General features: G+C 37.7%; 1 protein-coding gene across 2 annotated transcripts in view; it reads left to right on the forward strand.

Annotated features, from left to right (window-relative positions):
- Positions 1-22,858, forward strand: part of BIVM (basic, immunoglobulin-like variable motif containing) — a 41,050-nt gene that overhangs the window by 4,652 nt on the left and 13,540 nt on the right. Inside the window, exons 2-7 of one of the 2 annotated variants that reach the window (XM_025364016.1) lie at positions 1,771-1,952; positions 3,777-4,375; positions 12,732-12,858; positions 17,356-17,451; positions 18,060-18,164; positions 18,382-18,476. In XM_025364016.1, coding sequence (XP_025219801.1) covers positions 1,924-1,952; positions 3,777-4,375; positions 12,732-12,858; positions 17,356-17,451; positions 18,060-18,164; positions 18,382-18,476 — 1,051 coding nt within the window. In that variant the 5' untranslated portion in view covers positions 1,771-1,923. Of the gene's footprint in view, positions 1-1,770; positions 1,953-2,019; positions 2,104-3,776; positions 4,376-12,731; positions 12,859-17,355; positions 17,452-18,059; positions 18,165-18,381; positions 18,477-22,858 lie in introns of both variants that reach the window. The other variant, XM_025364018.1, reaches the window with a different exon arrangement.

Here is a 22,858-nt window from a genome sequence, read left to right on the forward strand (position 1 = left end):
AAAAAAAAAAAAAAAAAAAAAAAAAAAGAATATTCTCCATGGCTGGGCATGGTGGCTTGTGCCTGTAATGGCAGCAATTTGGGAGGCTGAGGTGGGAGGATTGCTTGAGGCCAAGAGGTCAAGACCAGCCTAGGCAACATGGCATGACCCAGTTTCTTTAAAAAAAAAAAAAAAAAAAAGATTATTCTATATATGTTCCAAATGAGCATACTTTTACAATCCCTGCTGGGCGCAGTGGCTCATGCCTGTAATCCCAGCACTTTGGGAGGCCAAGGCCGGCAGATCACCTGAGGTCAGGAGTTCCAGACCAGCCTGGCCAACATGGTGAAATCCCATCTCTACTAAAAATACAAAAATTAGCGAGGCATGGTGGCACCTGCCTGTAATTCCAGCTACTCCAGAGGCTGAGGCAGGAGAATCTCTTAAACCTAGGAGGCAGAGGTTGCAGTGAGCTGAGATCCCGCTATTGCACTACAGCCTGGGCAACAGGGCGAGATTCCATCTCAAAAAAATCAAATCAAATCAAATCAGATCCTTACACTGTCACACAGAGAGCTGGTCCCACAGGCAAAATTCCATTCAGTGTGAGGCAGGAAGCCCTGGGAAAGTGGAAGCCAAGTCTGAGATGAGGATATAAAAGGGGCGGTGCCTGGAACATTTCTGTCTCCCCACCAAACTCACTCCAATAACCTTTGCCTATTGCTTCTCACCCAGACCACATGCTCTTTCATTCCTCACCTCCCACAGCCCACCCCCAGGACCCCAATACCACAAATACCTACCTCTCTGTCCACCACACTGACGTAGAGAAAGGCATGAAGATCACAGATGAGAAGTAGAAAATGCTGTTAGGACACCTGCTAATAATCAGAGCAACTCTGTCTTCCAAAAAGATAAGAGTTTGGTCTGAACAACGCCAGGTACTGAGCTTCCCTCTGCCATTATCATTGCACCACCAGATGAATTCGGAGACAGCATCAGCACTTCCACCTGAGGACCCACTACACCTACTCCAAGATTTTTTTTACCAAAAGAAAGTGAAAGTTTTCAAAGTGAAACCACGGGAGGTTCCACCTTTTGTGGTAATGTTCCTATCCAACTGACCCTCCTGCAAACAACTATAAACTCTGCAGAAATTCTTTTAAAACTGAAGGGTTTTTCTTTTTGTTTTTGTTTGAGACAGGATGGAGTGCAGGTCGCCCAGGCTGGAGTGCAGTGGTGCGATCCTGGCTCACCGCAACCTCCACCTTCCAGGCTCAAGCAATTCTCCTGCCTCAGTCTCCAGAGTAGCCGGGATTACAGGCACACGTCACTACCGCCTGGCTAATTTTTAAATTTTCAGTCGAGATGGGGTTTTACCATGTTGGCCAGGCTAGTCTCGAACTCCTGACCTCAAATGAGCCACCCGTCTCAGCCTCCCAAAGTGCTGGGATTACAGTCGTGAGCCACCACACCAGGCCTAAAAACTGAAAGGATGAATAGAGAAAAAGCATGCTTTAAAAGCATTTTTTAAGTAAAGAAAATGGAATTTTGCCTAGCACATGTGGAGTCCTAATATGCAGCTCTGTTTCCTTAAATTCCATGAAATCCATGCAATACCTTTGCTAGTTTCTCCTCACAGATCAGGATAACCGAGGGGGCTCTTGCGTGAATCATCTTCTATTTCTTGCAGCCTAACTCAGAGGCTTTTGTTGTTCAATATTTGTGTGATGGTTTTGATACTATTTTTTTGTAACCCATGACAGTTATTTTTATTTCTAATTTTTTAAGTAAGCAAATGGGCAGAGATATTAACTGGTAAAAGTTCAACTGATCACCCAGGGTGGATTGAATCTCTCGACTGATGCTCTGTTGCTGGAGCCCTGAGAAACCCACATACCCCGCCTGGGCACCTGCCTGGGGTTGTCTGCTGCGTGACCTGGGATGGTTCAAATCACCAAGGACTTCCTCTGGTATAAATCTTCAGCTTCCTTGCATGCCCTCAGTTGCTATTTAAGCTTTCTGTTTTCTTCCCTAAAGGAATCAGTTTAGACTTGAAATTCAGTTTTTCCTGAAACTGATCAGAAGTTAGTGACACCTTGATTGGATCCATTTTTCTGTCAGGTGATGAATCTTTGAAAAATTTCCTTTCTGTATTCTTTGTTGATTTAAATCTGTGGTCATTATTCATTATGTACCCTATATGCCTATGTACTTAAAAAATCTTGCTAATGCATTATTTTTTAGACAACTTTATGGAGGTAAAATTCACACACTGTATAATTTACCCATTAAGTTATGCAATTCATTGGCTTTTAGTGTATTTACAAAGTTGTGTGTTCATTGCCACAATCATTTATAGAATATTATTATTACAAAAAGAAACTCCATCACCCCCAAACCTCAAGCCCTAGGCAACCATGAATTTACTTTCTGTCCCCATAGATTTGCTTGTTCTGGACATGTTATATAAATAGAATAATACACTATCTGATCCTTTGTGACCATCTTCTTTTACTCACTATAATGTTTTCAGGGTTCATCCATGTTGTAGCATGGGTCAGTACTTCATTTCTTTTCATTGCCAAACAATAGTCCATTGTATTGATATACCACATTTTATTCATATGTTCATCAATTGATAGACATTTGGGTTGTTTCCATTTTTTTGTCATTATGAATAATGCTGCTATTAACATTTGTGTGAAGATGTATTTTTCTTGTCTGTCATGGATATATACCTAGGCATGAAATTGCTGGACCATATGGTAACTCTGTTTAATTGTTGTAAGAACTGTTTTCCAAACAGCTGGACCATTTTACATTTCCACTAGCAGTGTATGAGGGTTATGATTTCTCCACATCCTCACCAACACTTTTTCTTACCTTTTTGATTATAGCCATTCTAGTGGGTGTGAGGTGTTATCTCATTGTGGTTTTGATTTGTATTTCCATGATGGCCAATAATACCAAGCATCTTTTCATGTGCTGATACTGAGCATCTTTTTATGTGCTTATTGGCCTTTTATTTTATTTTATTTTTATTTTATTTTATTTTTATTTTTCAGACAGTGTCACTTTGTTGCCCAGGCTGCAGTGTAGTGGCGCGATCTCGGCTCAACTGCAAACTCTACCTCCCAGGTTCAAGCGATTCTCATCTCTCAGCTTCCCTCGTAGCTGGGACTACAGGCACGTGCCACCATGCCTGGCTAATTTTTGTATTTTTAGAAGAGACGGGGTTTCACCATGTTGGCCAGGCTGTTCTCAAACTCCTGACCCCAAATGATCCACCATTCTTGGCCTCCCAAAGTGCTGGATTACAGGCGTGAGGCAGAGGTGGGCGGATCACTTGAGGTCGGGAGTTTGAGAACAGTCTGACCAAGATGGAGAAACCCCATCTCTACTAAAAATGCAAAATTAGCCGGGTGTGGTGGTGCATGCCTGTAATCCCAGCTACTTGGGAGGCTGAGGCAGGAGAAACACTTGAACCCGGGAGGCAGAGGTTGCGGTGAGCCAAGATCGCGCCATTGCACTCCAGCCTGGGCAACAAGAGTGAAACTCCAACTCAAAAAAAAAAAGGGCTATTTGCTTTTTAATTATTTTTTAATTATTTAAAAATAATTTAGTGCATTATTTTAGACTAATTTAAAAAATAAGATAGTGATCATGACTCCAGTCATATAGTAGTTGTAAAATTAATATAGAATGAAGGCATATGTATGCATAAAACTTGCTATGCTTTTTAGTGCTGTTTGTGTATCTGGTGGATTGTGATCATTCTTTTTCCTTCCTCTTAGGAGCTCATTTTGTGACTCTCAAGCTTTTATAGCATGCTGTAAACAATTGTCAAAGTTGTTTATCAAGAAACAGAAAAAGTTGCAAGTTCTTTCTAGTAATAGAAATTTTACACTGCATTCAATGCCTAACGTTGCAGAAACAGAAAGGTCAAATGATTCTGGAAATGGTGAGCACAAATCTGAGAGACAGTCACCTGAAGAGAATCTACAAGGTGCTGTAAAATCTTTCTGCACAAGTGCCTCAGGAGCACCCTTGGGTCCCAAAGGAGATGGTCATTATCCATGGAGTTGTCCAGTGACTCATACTCGGGAAAAAATTTATGCCATCTGTTCGGACTATGCCTTTCTCAACCAGGCAACCTCAGTCTATAAAACTCCAAATCCATCCCGCTCTTCTTGTCTCCCTGATAGTACCTCTTTATCTGCTGGAAATAATTCATCAAGATACATTGGTATCCCGACTAGTACATCGGAAATAATCTACAATGAAGAAAATAGCTTGGAAAACTTATCCAACAGCCTAGGCAAGCTACCTCTTGCATGGGAAATTGATAAATCTGAATTTGATGGGGTGACCACAAATTCAAAATACAAAACAGGTAAGGAGGGAGCCATGAGGTTCATATGTGAAAATAACGAGAAAACAAACACTAAGTGTTGTTTAATCTTGCCATTACACAGTAAAACAAACACTGTGTCTTGTTTAATCTTGCCGTTACACATAGTTTCCTTTTATAATACTAAATAATGAACACGGCTATCATCTTGTCTGTCACTGTAGTTTTGGGAAAGTAACCTTGACATAGGGCTTGTAGTTCATTACAGGGTTTCCACTGGAAACTTCAAGCATAACCTTTGTATTACATTATTTTGAGAGCTTTGAAAATCTAAGAATGTTGTACAATGTTATAGATAAACAGATGATAGCTTAGAAAAGGTTAATAATATGGCTAGAATAACTTAGTACTGTTTCATAGTTTTATAGGCATATGAAGTCACATTTCCTGACCAAACATCTCCTTTTCCTACTATGTAATGTTTTAGCTTTTTTTGGTTAAAATTTTTGAGGCACCCAGCAAAGCCTCCATGTACCACTGAGTGGGTTGTATACTGCTCAGTTTAAGAGGATGCTGTTTACCTAGGTTGTGCTTAACTTTCGCAGTTGCAATGGGGTGGTCCTGTGGCAGATAGAAAGACTTGACACTTCTTTCTTTTGAATTCAAAGTAATACAGGAATTTTATGAGGCAGGTACTGCTACCCCCATTTGTAGGTGAAGAAATCGAGGCTTAGAGGGGATAAATTTCTAGACCGAAGTTGCAGAGTTAATAACACGTCAAACTAGGATTTGTATTTTACTTCTAGGCTTCTTTGATGATTTTGTAAAACCTTAATGCTTCTGCTTGTTCATCTGCAAAGTCAACTTGTTTCATAGGATGTTATGTAGATTTGTAATTCTCAAAGGTAGGAGGGGCATTTTGCTTTTTTGTCTAAATTTGTAAGTAATGAGCCTGCAGTTTTCTTTTTGTCTAATGCCTTTGTCCAGTTCTGGAATTAGGGCTATGCAGATCTTTGAAGAAAAGTTGGGAAGTGTTTTTTCCTCCTGTTTTCTGAGGATTTTCAGAGAGATATTAAAATCTCTGTGTATAATTACGGAGTTGTCTTGATTTCTGTTAATTTCTGACAAATTTTAATTTATCCATGTCATTTAAGTTGTCAAATTTGGGGGCTTAAAGTTAATGTTATCCCTCTAACATCTAAGGAATCTTTATTGACAACTCTTTTTGCATCCTAATACTGGTAATTAATTTATTTTCTCTATTTTAAAAAACTGATCAGTCTAGCTAGGAGTTTATCAATTTTGTTCATCTTTTCAAATAACCAGCTTTAGCTTTGTTCATTTTCTCAATTGTTTGTTTTCTATTTCATTGGTTTCTGCTCTTTATTATATCCTTCCTCTGACTCACTTTGGGTTTACTTTGTTCTTCATTTTCTGACTTCTTAAGATGGAAGCATAGATTATTGATTTTAGACTTTCCTATCATAAGCATATAATACCCCGAATTAGTCTTTAAGCACTGCTGTAGCTGCAGCCCACAAATTTGATATGCTTATTATTATTATTTAATTTGAAATATTTTCTAATTTCCTTTGCAATTTATTCTTTGATACATGTATTACTTAGATGTATGCTGTTTAATTTCTAGATATTAATAGTTTTTCTAAATATTGATTTCTAGTTTAGTTCCATTGTGGACAGAGGGCATATGCTCTCAGTCTTTTTAAACTTACTGAGGCTTGTTTTATGACCCAACATATGGTCTATCTTGGTGAATGTACCATGTGCACTTGAAAAGAATGTGCATTCTGCAGTCATTGGGAGTATCTATAAATATTATTTATGTCAAAGTGTCTGAAAGTGTCATTCACATCTTTTGTGTCTCTGCTTAACTTGTGTCTTTTCTATCAATTGCCGAAAGAAGGGTGTTAAAAATCTTCAACTATGATTGTGAAGTTGTCTTTTCTCCATTTAATTTCTTTTTAAAAAACTAATACATGTTTAATAACAGAAAATTTACCATCTTAACCATTTTTACATGTACAGTTTAGAGGCATTAAGTCCATTTACATTGTTGTGCAGCCATCATCACCATTCATCTCCAAAATTGTACCCATTAAACAATAAATCCTCATTCCTTCTCTTCACACTCCCTCGAAACCACCATTTTACTTTTTGTCACTGTGAATTTGACTATTCCAGGTACCTTATATAAGTGAAATCATATAGTGTTTGTCTTTTTATGACTGGTTTATTTATAGCTATCCCTGCTCTCTTCTGGGTGTTTGCTTTGGATACCTATTTCCATCCTTTTACTTTCAGCCTACTTGTATCTCCAGATCTAAAGTGAGTGTTTCAGAGAGAGCATATAGTTAGCTATTTTTTTCTGTTTCTTTTTTTGTGTGTGAACCCACATACACAAAAACATATTTTTTTAAACCCATTCTACCAATCTCTGCATTTTGAGTGGAGAATTTAATCCATTTACATTTAAAGTAATCACTGATAAGGAGAGACTTTTGTCATTTTGCTACTTGTTATCTATATATAAAAACTCTGTTCCTATGCTGCTTAATCTCCACCCACTTTCAGTTACTGATGTTACAAAATTACATCTTTGTACATTGTGTGTCTGAAAACATAAACTAATAATTTTTATGTATTAATCTCTTAAATAATGTGGAAAAGAAAATGTGGAGTTGCAAACCAAAGTTATTATAATAATAGCTTTTTTATTTTTATTTTTTATTTTGAAATAGGGTCTTGCTCACTTGCCCAGACTGGAATGCAGTAGCACGACTATGGCTTCCTGCAGCCTTGACCTCCTAGGCTTAAGCAATCCTCCCACTTCAACCTCCTGAGTAGCTGGGACTACAGGTGCACACCACCACACCTGGCTAATTTTTAAAATTTTTTGTAGAGATAGAGTCTCACTATATTGCCAGGGCTGGTCTTGAACTCCTGGGCTCAAGCAATCCTCCTGCCTTGGCCTTCCAAAGTGCTGGGAATACAGGCATGAGCCACCACTCCTGGCCTACTACTAGCTTTTAAACTAATAATAATTTTTCAAAAATGTATTACTCTCATAAATCATATGGCATACAAAAACTGGAGTTGCAAATTAACAAAATAACACTGGCTTTTGTAATTGTTCGTTTATTACCTTCACTCAGGTAAATTTATTTCTTCCTGTGGCTTTGAGGTACTAGCTAATGTCCTTTGATTTCAACCAACAGGAATCCTTTTGGCATTCCTTACAGGGCAAGTCTAGTGATAATAAACTCTTTCAGTTTTTGTTTGTCTGGGAATGTCTGAATTTCTTCTTCACTTTTGAAGGACAGTTTTGCTGGATTTAGGAATCTTGTTTGAAATTTTTTTCTTTCAACACTTTGAATATATCAGCCCATTTCCTTCTGACTTCCAGTTTCTGATGAGAAATCTGTTGATATTCTTATTAACAGTCCATTGTATGTGATGAATTGCTTCTCTTGTGGTGCTTTTAAGTCTGTCTTTGTCTTTTTGCAATTTTTAAATTTTTTAATTTGAGGCAGAGTTTTGCTCTTGTTGCCCAGGTTAGAGTACAATGGCACGATCTTGGCTCACCACAACCTCCACCTTCTGGGTTCACGCAATTCTCCTGCCTCAGCCTCCCAAGTAGCTGGGATTACAGGCATGTGCCACCATGCCTGGCTAATTTTCTATTTTTAGTACAGGTGGAGTTTCTCCATGTTGATCAGGCTGGTCTCGAACTCCTGACCTCAGGTGATCTGCCTGCCTCAGCCTCCCAAAGTGCTGGGATTACAGGTGTGAGCCACTACACCCGGCCTTGCAATTTTATTATATCGAATATTGGTGTGGGTCTTTCTAAGTTCATGCTACTTGAAATTTGTTGAGTTTCTTGGATGTTTACATTCATGTTTTTTAAAATCAAATTTGGAAAGTTTTTAGCCATTATTTGTTTGGATAATCTCTCTACCCCTTTTTCAGGGTCTTCTCTTTCTGGAACTTCTGCAATGTGTAGGTTGGTCCACTTTATGGTGTCCCCAGGTCCCTTAAGGTCTGTTCACTTTTCTTCAGACCTTTTTCTTTCTGTTCCTCATACTCAGTTATTTCAGTTTTCCCATCTTCAAGGTCACTAATTTTTCTGCCTGCTCAAATCTGCCTTTGAATCACTCTAGTGAGTTTTTCATTTCAGTTATTATATTTTTCAGCCCAATAATTTCTTTTTGGTTTTCTTCTAAGTTTTCTATCTCTTCATTGATATTTCCATGTTCTTCATACATACATCTTTCTTTAGTTCTTTTAGCATCTTTAAGATAGTGGTTTTAAAGTCCTGTCTAGCAAATCTGCCATTTGGTCTTTCCAGAGATGGTTTCTGTTGGTTTATATATTTTTTTGTTTCTTTGAATGGGCCTTATTCTGTTTCTTGTGATTTTTTGTTGTTGTTGGAAACTAGACATTCAAATGTTATTTAATAATGTAGTAACTCTGGAAATCAATACCCCTCTTTCCCAGAGTTTGTTGATTTTAGTTTTTGTTTTTTGATTGCTATAGGCTGTTTCTATGCTGGTAATCAACCTGAGGTATACATTTAAGGGCTTCTCGGGGAAAAGCCCCTGCCTTTCTCTGAGTGTGTACAGTGATTTTCTAAATTTCACTGTATAAGTGATTGCTTCTGAATATACTGTTTTTGAAATGTCTGACTCCCTAAAGGGAAAATGAAGAGAAAAAAAATAGAACAAAAAAAACCACACCAAAGGTGCTGGCCCCTTAAGTCCTCTGGAAGTTGCTTCAGTTGTAGTGGGAGGGGCTTGCAACACTGGAGGGAGAGTTGCAACAATGGCTGACCCCCTGTATCTGTGCTTTCAACATCAGAAGCAGCAGTCAGCAATCAGAACACAGGTTCCCAATTTTAGTAGGACATGGACCTTTTTGCCCACCATGGTTCCCACAAACTGCCTGGAGCTTCTCCAGGAACATGTGCCCAGTTGCCTGGACTTGGGGATAGGTACTTGTACCTTGCTAGGTCCTGAAATTGACCAAAATTTGCATTTACTGTTCAGGACTTCCTCTGAAAGTTGCAATCCTTTGAATAGACTCTGGAATTCCAAAATATTTACATCAGACAGGTTCTGCCAGTGCAGTTGTCTAAGTGGGGAGACAGATTCCTGGTGCCTCCTACACTGCACTTAATTCTGTTAATTTTTAAAAAAGTGTAATTTGAAGCTCTGTTATTAAGTTCACGCACATTTATGAGATTTATGCCTTCTTCCTGAATTGACCCTTTTATCATTATGAAATATATTTCATTATTCCTGGAAATTTTTCTTGTCTGCAAGTTACTTTGTTTGATATTAATAAAGCTCCTCAGCTTTATTTTGATTATGTTTGCATGGTATATATTTTTCCATCTATTTATTTTAGTTCTAGAATTTACATTTTTATAGCTTCTATTTCTTATCTGAGATTTGCTATATTTTTCACTTATTACAAGAGCATTTTATCTATGTCATAATGCATAGTTATAATGTCTACTTTAATGTCATATCTGCAAATTTCAAAATCTGGCTAATCTCAGAGTAGGCCTTACCTTTTTTCTTGAGAATAAGTCATATTTTTCAGTTTCCTTATATGTTCTATAATATTTCGTTGTATCCTAGATAGTGGGACTATTATGTTATGGCAACTCTGGTATATTCCTTCAAAGTGTTGATTTTTTTTTTTTTGGTTTTGGGAGGCAGTTAATTTGATTGAACCAGAACTGTAAATTCTGTCTCCTTGGTACAGCTCCAACCATCTCAGTTCAGTTCCTTTAGGTGTGTTGCTTGGGTTTGCTCCTTGCAGGCATGATCCAGGGGTCAGTCCAGGATTTGGGCCAAATTTATACACAGAATTTGGGTCCCCTCTTCTCTGTGGCTGTCTTCTTTGTGGGTTCCCTCTCACCTCACTTTCAGTGATGGTGATTGCACAGGACTCTGTCCTTTGGTTCTTCCAGTAAAAAAAGACAGTGGATTTTCTGCTTTTATTTGCTCTTCTCATACCTTTTTCTAAAAGTCAGTGTGGTGAATACATATATTTGTGTGTGTGTGTGTGTGTGTGTGTTTGGTGTTGAGGCTGTGTGTGTGTGCTGTGGGTAGGGTGAGGAATGGAAGAAGGAACTCGGTAATGAGAAGGAGCAGTGGGCAAAGGTTCTTGGAGCTGATGTGATGGGAGGCAGAAGGTGCAGGTGTTGCTCTTTTATGTTCCGATCTCAAACTGAGCTTTCACTTTGATGTGGCTTCTTTCCCTCAAATCGAATCAACTTGTGCCTGTGGGACCTGCTCTTTCTGTGGCAGTGCGGAGATTTTATGAAGTATGCTCATTTGGACCGTATATGCTCATTGATCCCAGGGGCAATCGTAGATTCAGCAAAAAGAGAATGGGGGCAAGGTCATGGAACCCTAGAGGAAAGTGTGAGTGCAGACTGTTTGCAGAGCCTATCAAGGTCACACATTTCCATGTTTCATTAGCCTTAAAATTTTAAGTGGCTGGGAAAACTACTTAGGGAATTAAGTCATTATTAGGCAGTGAAGACATCTCAAGAAATGTGAGAAACTCATTCTTCTGTCATCTGACTCTCTAAGAGTCATTTTACCAGTCAAGGAAATTTGGCACAATGAGATTTGGCGCAATTGCTCACCTTTGCCAGTGATGTTCAGCTCTGTGAAAAGTGTGTTCTCTGTAAAAACTTAGAAAAAATAATTAAAAGGGTTGAGCACGGTGGCTCACACTTGTAATCTCAGCATTTTGTGAGGCTGAGGCAGGTGGATTGCTTGAGCTCAGGAGTTTGAGACCAACCTGGGCAACATAGCGAGACACCAACTTTATTAAAAATACAAAAATTAGCTGGGCATGGTCACATGCACTTGTGGTCCCAGGTACTCCCAAGGCCGAGTAGGAGGATTGCTTGAGGCCTGGAGACTGAGGTTGCAATGACTGGAGATTGCATCACTGCACTCTTGTCTGGGCAACAGTGCAAGACCTTATCTCAAAACAAACAAACAAACAAAAAGAATAATTAAAAGGAAGGTGAAACATTGTTTCTTGACTTTATAGTCTTATTATTACATTTTTACAGAAATTCCCTGGTAATAATAGTTCTTGAGTTCCAGCTGTTCCTAGGTACCAAATGGTTTCAGTGTAGAGTATCTTGAAGGAATAAAACCGATCTCTTTCTATGTTTGCTTATTAGGCGCATATGTATATAATCTGTTTTATAATTTATGAATGACTCATAAAAATGAAATATTAGCCTTCAGTTAATTTTTATAACAGAACTGTTGTAAAATAGAATATCTGTGAAAGATTAAAGTATTTGAGCATAGCTATCTGAAATCTTAATAGTATTTTAATTAAATGAGGCTTGGATATTATTTATTGATATTTTACTTTATATACCTTTTTTTACTAGATATTTCACTAACAATTTAGAAATAAAACATATAAAAAGTATAGGGATGGATACCCCATTCTCTATGATGTGGTTATTTCACATTGCATGCTTGTATCAAAACATCTCATGTACCCCATAAGCATGTACACCTACTATGTAATCACAACAATTAAAAAAATTAAAAAGTACAAATTCTCACTCTTACTTTTGGCTCCCTTTTGTCTAGCTCCCAATTCTCCCTTCCCCAGTAGTAACCACTGTTGTTTGTCTTGAGGGTCTTTTGGAGAATGTATGTGTGTGTGTGCATGTATGAGTGTGTGTAGGTACATGGATACATACATGCATATATGCACACAGGAGACTTTGCTTTTCATTCTAGTTTCTGTGCTAAAATTGCATTTTTGTAGTGTACATATGTGCATCATTCTTCATTCATTCTGTTGTCTCTGTAAGCCCAGAGATATTTTTAAACATCACATAATCACATTATTGGATCTGGTGCTTTTACTTTCTTAACAGAGTTGCATTAATTTGGTTTTATTGTTTTATAGAAAGCCTTCATTTTCTGGAAAGTGGTCTAGTTAAATTTTTTACTGTCGATAATTTGATTTTCTAGATGTGGCTAAAGATTTAGTGATTGACCATTTCACCAACTAAGTGACTAGCTCTGGAGTTGGAGTATAAGAACGTGACATGAAATAGAATTCATGGTTGTTTAAATTTGTTTTTATTCTCTCTTTCTGTTTAAGGTAGGGGACTATTATTGAAAATACATGTATTACTTCACTGTGTTTGCAAATATCATTTTTAGAACCAGTGGCAGTTATTTATTTATTGTTATTTTTTCTTTATACTTTCTCAGCAGAATTATTAAGGCAGTTACTTCTGAATTTTGGTGTATAATTTTTGTCATTTCAGTTTACTTCATCTTAAGCATTCTGCTTATTTTATACTCTTGTATTCTAGGCAATGCAAAGAAACAAGTTTCCAAGAGAAAAACTTCAGATAAAAAGGGAAGATATCAGAAGGAATGTCCTCAGCATTCTCCTCTTGAAGATATTAAACAGCGAAAAGTATTAGACCTTAGACGATGGTGACGTTACCAGTTTTTATTTTTTTTCATTTTTGAAATATGTAATATATGTTGGCAATAACTTAGCACTTTACAAATTCATACATTATATGTATCATAAATATTTTTATTTCTAAAATTATTACCAGGATTTCTGAATCTTTAAAGTCTACCACAGATATTTGAAGTAGATTAATCATGTGCTATGCTGGTCTTTCCCAAACTCGGCTGGTCATTAGAGTCATCTGTGTGACTCCACATAACTGCCATCTAGATTTAACAATGATTAACCTTTTGATGTAGTTACATACTTAGCTTTTCATTGCTGAAGAATTTTCAAGTAAGTGACTGATTTTTATCATATTTAATCTCAAGTTACCTAAGTATGCATCTGTAAAAAATGACTTTTTTCTACTTAACCACAATACTTTTGTCATACCTAATAAGATTAATAATATTTCCCTAGTGTCTAATTCCCAGGCTAAATTCACATTCCCCAGATTGTTCTGAAAAGGTCTTCACATCTGTTTGTTCAAAGTGCGACCCAGTTGTGAACCACATGTGTGCGTGTCATGACCCATAATTGTCTCAATCTAGGACAGTCTCCACCCCACGTTCCCCCTTTTCTTTTTAAAATTCTATTTATTTTAATCAACAAATGATAATTGTAAAGATTGACTTATTGAAGAGACTTGGCCAGATGTTTTGTAGAATGTCCTACATTCCAGATTTGTTTTTTCCTTTTAGTTTCCTAAATTATTCATCTAACCTCAATATTTCCTGTAAACTGGAAGTTGAATATAAAGACTTGGTTAAATTCCAGTACAACATTTTATGCAAGAACACTGCTTAAGTGGGCCCTCATACTTCAAACGTTTCACATCAGAAGGCACATGGTATCTGATTACCTAATCTTAGCAATTCTAAGTGATTACTGGGTTAAGGTGGTGACAGTTGTATTCTACATTGATGAGTTCTTTCTTTCCCGTCTGCTACCCTCAAGTAATCAGTAGGGTGACAGAGTGGCATTAGGTAATAGCCAGGTTCCATCAACTTTTTACGTTATGGGTTTAGCCAAATGTATTGACAACCCAAACTCATTGATGATCCTTGTCTGAATATTTGTTGCAAAATGGTTACATATCAAAATTCCATTTTTTTTTTTTTTTTTTACTTTTATTACCCAGCCTTCTTCTGTAGCTTTCATTGATCAACTGGGGCTATTTGGTTATCTTAAAATACAGTTCCTAGTCTAAGGAAAACAAGTTTAATTCATGACAACTTTTCTGTGTGACTGACTCTGATTGGGGTTTTTAAAATTCCTTTGTATGACATTTTAGAAATATATTTTTATCATTTATTTAATACATATTGGACCCTTTGCTGTAGGCTGAGAAACAGAGATGCACACAACATGGTCTTTGTTTTCCTAAGGTTTACAATCCAGTTGAGGAGAGGGGACTACACAGAAAAATGTGAAATATCTTAGGCAGTTTGTCGTGTGATGGGTATGAATCACTAATTAACCATGAAAGGAGGTAATGATCACCAAAATGCTTTACTAAGGTCCTGGGTCTTAAGGGAGGGAATACGAAGTGTTGCAGGGGGTGAAGGGTCTTTGAAAGGATTATAGCAAAGTGTCTCTGGAATGTGGGTAATGAAGAGTAGAGTAGCTTGTCTAAAGGGAGGCTCAGAGAAGCCAAGAAACCTGCCAATGTCACATGGCTAATAAGTAGAAGATCTTGTATTGAAGCTGAAGAGTCAGACTCAACATTCATGCTGTTTCCTTATAACACATGTCATGATCTGTTTCTTAGATATCAGGCTCAATATTAATTTTGTTTTCTGAGTTAAAGATAAGTCATGGATGATTTCTTAACAAAAGGAACTTTTATAACGATAAATTTGAAATAGTTAGTTTGTAGGGAATAATGGAAAAGAGACATTAAAGTCAAAAACATTCATTTTAGTTTCTTTGAAAAGAAGGCTTTGCTCGTTTGTGCTTCTAATCACTTAGATTTAAGCTTTGTTTCAACAACAAATCTGTGTAACTACATGTTAATAGTATAACATGTGAGGCCATGAAGGCTAGGACTAGGAAGGATAGATGAGAGAAATGCCCTGAAGGGAAAACATCACCAGGAATATAAGCCTGTTTTCCACCGAGACTATTACAACATTAGGTTAGAATGGAAAGTCCCATAGAAGGTAGTAGAATGTTGGTAAACAGTTTAACCTGGTTATAAACAAGACTAGGAAATAAGTTGAGATTGATGAAAAAGTATGAAAAATCTTAAGAGAAATCCCCCTTTCCCTCTGCTTTTAAAAATTCTTTCAGGCCAAATGTAGTGTTATGAGAAAAAATATACACATGCATGTAATACTTTGTTAGTAAATGTATGTAAAGATAAATTTTGTAAAATATAAAACACTGTTAGTATTGGACTTGAAAAATAATCCCCAAAATTGAACTCTGGCAAAAATATTCACAGCAGATAAAAAAAATCAGTAAATGAATGAGTTGCTTGTGTTTTATCAGCATGGACCATATAGCTTATGATGACAGAGCTGTTAATAATCACTTGTCCACAAAGATCTCTTAGGTTGGAGTTCACATTCATATTTAAACAACTAGGGCAGATTACTTGAATAAGGACATTAGTAAATTGCTCATATGTTTCCAGGGATGGGGGAAAGGGGAAAAAGGGAGTTGTGTTGTTCAATAGGTAAAGAGTTTTGTTTTTGCAAGATGGAAAAGTTCTGTTGCCTAACAATTTGCATATAGTTGACACTACTGACCTGTACACTTAAAAATGGTGTACATGATAAATTTGATGTTGTGTGTTTTTACCACAATTAAAGAACAAAGCAAAACTGAGGGAGGACTCAATAGATGTGACAATGAGGTATTGAAGACAGCACTTAGTATGTTAAGTGACAGTTATTATCCTTTGTGTGTCATTTTGTGTAGCTGAGTCTACAGATTTAGGGGTCCTGGAGTATGTTCTCACTTATAAGTGGGAGCCGAACAATGTGAACACATGGACACAGGGAGGGAACAACACACATTGAACCCTGTCGGGGGCTGGGAACCTGGGAAGGGAGAGCATCAGGAAAAATAGCTAATGCACACGGGGTGTAATACCTAGGTGATGGGTTGATAGATGCAGCAAACCACCATTACACACGTTTATCTATGTAACAAAGCTGCACATCCTGCGAGTGTACCCTGGAACTTAAAAAAAAAAAGATTTAAGGATCATGGTTAACTTGTATGTTTGCCAATATGCATAGTATACATACATATACAAATGTATATATGTACACATGCATATGTCTAATTTTTCATTTTGTGATGAATTTTCAGACGACACTAAAGTTGCTCTTAGTGATGATAGGTCTTGTTTCTTTGTTTCATTGTGGCTACTTCTTAGCACCTTCTTTAGAAAGCAGTTAGGAGAAGATCATTTGAAAGTCAACGAGTATTGTGGGCTATTGTTAAGCTGATTTAACATTGTCTGCCCCTGCAACCATGCTTGACTAGCTTCGCATTTGGCCAGGTGCATTGGCTCACATCTGTAATCCCAGCACTTTGGGAGGCTGAGGTGGGAGGATCACAAGGTCAAGAGATTGAGACCATCCTGGCCAACATAGTGAAACCATGTTTTTACTAAAAATACAAAAATTAGCCGGTTGTGGTGGCACATGCCTGTAGTCCCAGCTACTTGGGAGGCTGAAGCAGGAGAATTGCTTGAACCTGGCAGACGGAGGTTGCAGTGAGTCGAGATTGCGCCACTGCACTCCAGCCTGGGCGACAGAGTGAGACTCCATCTCAAAAAAAAAAAAAAAAAAAAAAAGCCAACCTATTTCTTCTTAAACAGAATAAATAAATAGTCTGTCTCTTTCTCCTTCTGTTCACATTCGCCCCAGTTTCTTCTCTTGAATCATGACAGTTTGGAAAATTATCTGGATTGCTTAGTGCCACTGAATCATGCCATGGAAGGATTTTGTGTTTCAGTTTTAAAATTCTGTGTGACAGAAGCACTGCTTCGTGGCTTCTTGCCCAGGGAATTTAGATGGACAAGTGGGTAATAAATGGATGATTTTTAGTTTGGGTTGGAGAATTTCTCTGAGAAGTTGACACGTGGGGGCAATGCTTTGTTTCTCCTGTATTTCTGAAGTTGCAAATAATAATGTATGTAGTTCAACCAGGAGTTTATACCAAACTTTTAATAGGTGATGTCTAAATTTATGTATCATTAATTTTTTTCCCTTTGGTTTAGATAACATCCACTTTAACTGGTAGTTAGTTATACTTAGCTATTTTTATTAAAGCAGGTGATTTATTGTTATTTTATATTTATGACATGATTAATAAGTGAATATGGAAGATTTTACATTGACTTAGGGGATCAAAGTTTTCATTACATTAACATCCTTAATTGCCATGAGTTTTCTATTTGTAGCATGCATATTTTGTATTCATTCAAGTGAAGAAAACAGTTTTTGTTTTCTCAGGTACTGCATAAGCCGACCACAGTATAAGACTTCTTGTGGCATCTCCTCATTAATTTCTTGCTGGAATTTCTTATATAGCACAATGGGAGCTGGAAAGTAAGTATGTCAATTTATCAGTATCCTCAAACTCCAAAGTAATTCGATGTTGCTTTTTCTATAACAGAAAAAATTTTAAGAACAGATTTTTTGTAAATTAAAAAACCCTGCTGTATTTTAGTGTAAGTCTTTTAGCTTAAAATATACACATGTATTATTTTCAATAAAATAAAAATGAGCTGGATGCAGTGGTTCACACTTGTAATCTCAGCACTTTGGGAGGCCAAGGCGGCAGTGTTGCTTGAAGCCAAGGAGTTTGAGACCAGCCTGGGCAACAAAGCAAGATCCCATGTCTACAAAGTAAAAAAGTAAAAACAAGTAGCCAGGCACAATGGCATGTACTTGTAGTTCTAGTCTCTTAGGAGACTGAGGCAAGAGGATCACTTGAGCCAAGGAGTTTAAGGTTGCAGTGAGCTATGATCACGCCACTGCACTCCACCCTGGGTCACAGAGTGAGACCTTGTCTCTAAAAAAATAAATAAAATAAAATAATGAAAAATATTACTAAAATTATTTGCAAATCAGACAAACATATTAACATTGAGATAGGTTGTATTTGCATATGACTGAAATTGAAAAATGAAAGGCAATGAATGTTTCTTTTGTAGTCTTCCACCTATTACCCAAGAAGAAGCTTTACATATTCTGGGCTTTCAACCTCCATTTGAAGATATTAGGTTTGGTCCTTTCACAGGAAATACAACACTTATGAGGTATGAAGACCCTCTAAGAGGCAATACCGTGTTTCTAGTTTTGCAAAATGATAATGATGTAGATGTGTGTTGATAGCAAAGCATGTATTCAGCTGCTGGGCTTCAACCTCTCATGGATATACCAACTTTGGGCTATGCCTGGATTTCTTTAGAATTGGAATAATGCCATCTTTGTTGTAGAATTGTTGCCATGAGCAAATCTTCTTGTTATTTTCAGGTGGTTTAGACAAATTAATGACCACTTCCATGTAAAAGGATGCTCTTATGTTCTATATAAGCCTCATGGGAAGAACAAAACAGCAGGAGAAACTGGTAGGTAAACATATAGAAGATTTACACACACACGCGCGCGCACACACACACGGTTTAGAGTTCATCTCAAAGACTGGCTGTTTAGCTTCCTGGGACATTATGTAAACCCTCAATACAGTCTGTTACTTGCATGTAATCTGTAGGGCACTTTCTAATACGCAGTTTAATATTTTGCCTCTTCTCACCTTTTTATGTAGAACCTTTAGAACTTTAAGGTATATCACAAACACTACTCTAACATATTGTATTGTTTGGGTCCATGGTGTGTGTGTGTGTGTGTGCGCGCACATGCTAGTAAAACTCTAAGGAAGCAGCATGGAGTTAGCAGTTTTTCTTCCTGAGAAGGAATGTAAGGATTTGAGAATGTTTGATGTTAGACCTGTGTGGTAACATATAATGGCAGGAAAACAGACTGTGAAAGTGACAAAGTTTTGCTATAAAATAGTCTTGATTATAACAGAAATATTAATGGAGTTGATCTCAAGGATTATTCTAGTTATGTGCTAATTAAATAATTGGTACTATTTAGCAATTTCCATTTTTAAAATATTACAATCTTTTGACTGTATAAATCAGAAAACTATAATACATTGTTAAAGAAAAAATTATTTTGACACTTGTTAATAGGGTGAGGAAGACTTTATTTAAGACTTGTGAAAGGCATATTGTAGTAGGGATGAGAGATCAGGCTCAACTCTGAATACAGCAAAGACAGCTGGGACTTTATAGCCAATGGACACAACAAGGTGTTTGGGGGTGGGAAATTACTAAGAGGGGTAAGGGTATGGGGATTCTTGCTAAACTGGTCTAACAGACTTCTTGCTAAAGGCAGGTCAAGGTCTGAGACATCAAGAGTTGGTACGGGAGGCCCGTGAGGAACTTGATTAGATATTAAGAGTTGTGGGTTCTCTCTAAACTGACTTAGCAGGATTCATGCTAAAACTGGACACAGAAGTCAAAGGTCCAGGACCGTTTGAGAATAAGACTCAAGTATTAATCAAGGAGAGAATTGTTATCAATAGAGGGTATATGGTTTACCAAGGTAAAAGACTGAGCACAAAGTCAGATATCTTTCTGTTGACATATATTGGGGATATCGAGTTGGTTATTGGAGGCAGGCTTGGAGATTACATGTTGGTTTCTACACATACTAGTTTTGTGACCTTGAACAAGTCACTTGCTGAGCCGTGATGTAGACCTTTTATCTTTCTATATTTGTATAGGGTCAGTGTGAGGATAAAAGGAGACATATTTGTAATGTACTCAGCACGCTGTGTTACAGAGTAAGGACTCAATAAGTGCTAGCATTTATTCCTACTGACTAAATTCTATGCATTCACATGGGGCCTGTCTATCCCTCTGGAAAACACAGCTTTAAATGCTGTGTTGCTATTTATTTCTGTTTCTAGTGAGACTGTAACCACACTACTCTCAGTAAGTGACCAGGCAATGAAAAACTAAGAAAGGATATATTATCCTGTTTCATAATTTTCTCTTCAGCTGTGTCTAGTTTGCTTTTTATACTGTCAACTGAACTTGAGTTTTTTAAAAGAGGTTTTCAATCATTTTTATTCTAAAATATGTAGCTCTTTGAAAAATATGCTTTAAAAAATAATCTCATTCCTTACTCATGTTTTCAAATCCTTTTATTTTTTAAATGTATTGAAACTTTTTTCCTCTGTATTTGGTGTAATGTAAGAAATGTGTATATATCCGATTTTGCTGTCTCTTGTTTCTTCTGGATCTTATTTGAGGTGTCTTCGTGTGCCATGAAAAGAAAATGCGTAATTTGGCATTGTCTTGTATAGTTCTTGAATGTTTACTTCCACAAGATGTGCTAAACCTTTTTCTGGTCCAAAAGATTTTCACAGTCATTCTCTAGTTATTAGAAGGTATAATAATGATTCTGTCAATTGTGTTTATTAAAAGTTTTATAAAATGTCTGCCAATGACATTTTACACCCTGTAAACCGAATACATGGCAGTTCAGTGAAAGCAAGTGAAAGGGTGAGGGTATCAAGGCACAGTAATTAGCAACCTGAGCCCGCACCACCATGTGGAGTTCCTGCCCCTCTCTCAGGGATAGCACATGTGTGACCCGGGACCTTTGGATGTAGGGTTGTATAGTGTAGAGAGCATCCACACTCAATCCACAGAATAAATACTAGTAAAGCTTAATTTCTTTTTAAAATATGAGGATCACTATAAATAAATGTTCTGATATTTTGTTTCTGTGCCCCCAAAGGGGGTCATCTTGTATAACCACCTGGATGTGTCAGTACTGAATATCATTAACCTAGAGGAGCAGTAGTTGGCAAATATTTTTAAATAAAAGGCTTGATAGTAAATATTCTTGGCTTTGAGAGACATATGGTTCTGGGACAGTCACAGCTACTTGATGCAGCTGCTTGGATCTCAAAGGCAGCCATAGACAACATGTAAACAAATGGATATGGTGGTGTCCTTGGAAAAACCTTACTGATGGACCTGAAATTTGAATATCACATAATTTTCACATGTCACAAAATATTATTTTTCTTTTGAAATTAAAAAAAATTTATTATTTATGTTTTAGAGATGAGGGTCTCATTCCATCCACTAGGCTGGAAGGCAGTGGCTGTGATCATGGCTCACTGCGGCCTTGAACTCCTAGGCTCAAGCGATCCTTTCCCCTTAGCCTCCCAAGTAGCTAGGACTACAGGTTCATGCCACTGCATCTGGCTAATTTTTAATTTTATTTTTAAATGTTTTTCAATTAAAAAAAATTTTTAGAGATGGGGGCTCACTATGTTGCCCAGGCTAGTCTTGAACTCCTGGTCTTAAGTGATCCTCCTACCTCGGCCTCCCAAAGTGCTGGGATTACAGGCATGAGCTACCGTGCCTGACCCTTTTTACTGTTGATTTTTAACAACGTAAAAACCATTTTATCTTGCTGCCCATTTCAACACAGGCTGCAGTCTGCAGACTGGATTTACCTGTTGGTGGGACTTTGCCAACCCCTCACCTAGAGGATGAAGCTTAAATTCCTGAGCGTGGTGTTTGAGGGACTGGGTTTCAAGTATCGTGCTCCAACCTGCCTCTCCTGGTGTTCAGCCATGCTGGGCTCCTCGCTGTTTCCCTGTTCTTTACAAGGTACAGGTCATCCTTAGGCGTATGTGCTTCACCAATGAGATGCCCTGCTGTGGAGCATGTGGAATGTGGGATTTCATGTCTTCGTGATTGGATTCCTATGTATTTGTCCATCCTGGACTTCAACATAACAAATGGATATAGTGGTGTCCCGGGAAAACTTGGCGGGGGTGGGGGGCGGTGGCTTTTTCTTCTGCTTGCCAGGCAGGATTCAATCCCTTCCTCTCCTGGGTTGTCACAGCAGCACGTGTGCCTCTGGTAGAACCTTGATTTCGTTGCGAGGTAATTCTTGGTGCACCATATGGTTTCATGCAGAAAAACTAGAGTTACCTTCCTTGACGATCAGGCCAAGTTCTTACTCATTTTTGCATCACAGTGCCTGATACTTAGGTGCTCAATAGGAGTTAATTTAATGAATTCTCAATTGAGGGAATGAGGCAGGAGGAATTCAGGAGATTGGAGTTAGGAAACTTCCAGGAGATAATTTTGTTGTCCATTCCAAAGCTGGCATTCTTCCTTTGCAAGAGCTCTCTCTTATGATGTGGAAAGGAAAATGTTTTGTTTTTCCCTTTCTGTAGCTCATCTTTCCTTCTAGCTCCTACCTGCTCTCCCCTCCCCACACTCCCAGACACACACTCACCTGCACCTGTGTGCTAGGTCGGCCCTGCTTTCCATCAGAACCCAGTGCACCCTCCTTCTGTCTTCTGGAGTCTTTCAGTTGACAGTTTTTCAAGTGTTCCTAAGGACGGAAATGAGCCAACTCATTGAATCTGATGTTTTCAACTTGACATCTTAGCAGTGCCTTGAACATTGCCTTTTACATTATAAACAGTAAAAGATTAAGACTGTCTCAGAATCACTTCTTAATTGATTCATAGGGTGGCTTTATATCTCTTTTAATGGGGTGTGGACCAAAATGCATGTCTGGGAGTATAGAAATGATTACTGGAGCGAATGTCATTACTTATGTGTCAGACATAATGGAAAGCTATTACAATGCAGTTCTCAGTCTTGTGTCTCAAGACTGCATTATGAGTAGGGCCCTGGGAGACACCAGAACAAGACTCATAATTCCTTTTACTTGTTTTCTTTTTGTCTGCTGATTAGGAGAAGACTTCATTAGAGCAGTTCGTGGCTTTTTCTATTAATATCAGGAGTATCTAGATAGAGTGAGAAGATAGATGAAGAGATGGGTCAGTGAAAGTAAAGGAAATGAGGGGAAGCAGGAAGACCAAGAGAAATTAGAATAAGAG

The sequence above is a fragment of the Theropithecus gelada genome, chromosome 17 (genome assembly GCF_003255815.1).
Source record: "Theropithecus gelada isolate Dixy chromosome 17, Tgel_1.0, whole genome shotgun sequence".
Taxonomy (NCBI): domain Eukaryota; kingdom Metazoa; phylum Chordata; class Mammalia; order Primates; family Cercopithecidae; genus Theropithecus; species Theropithecus gelada.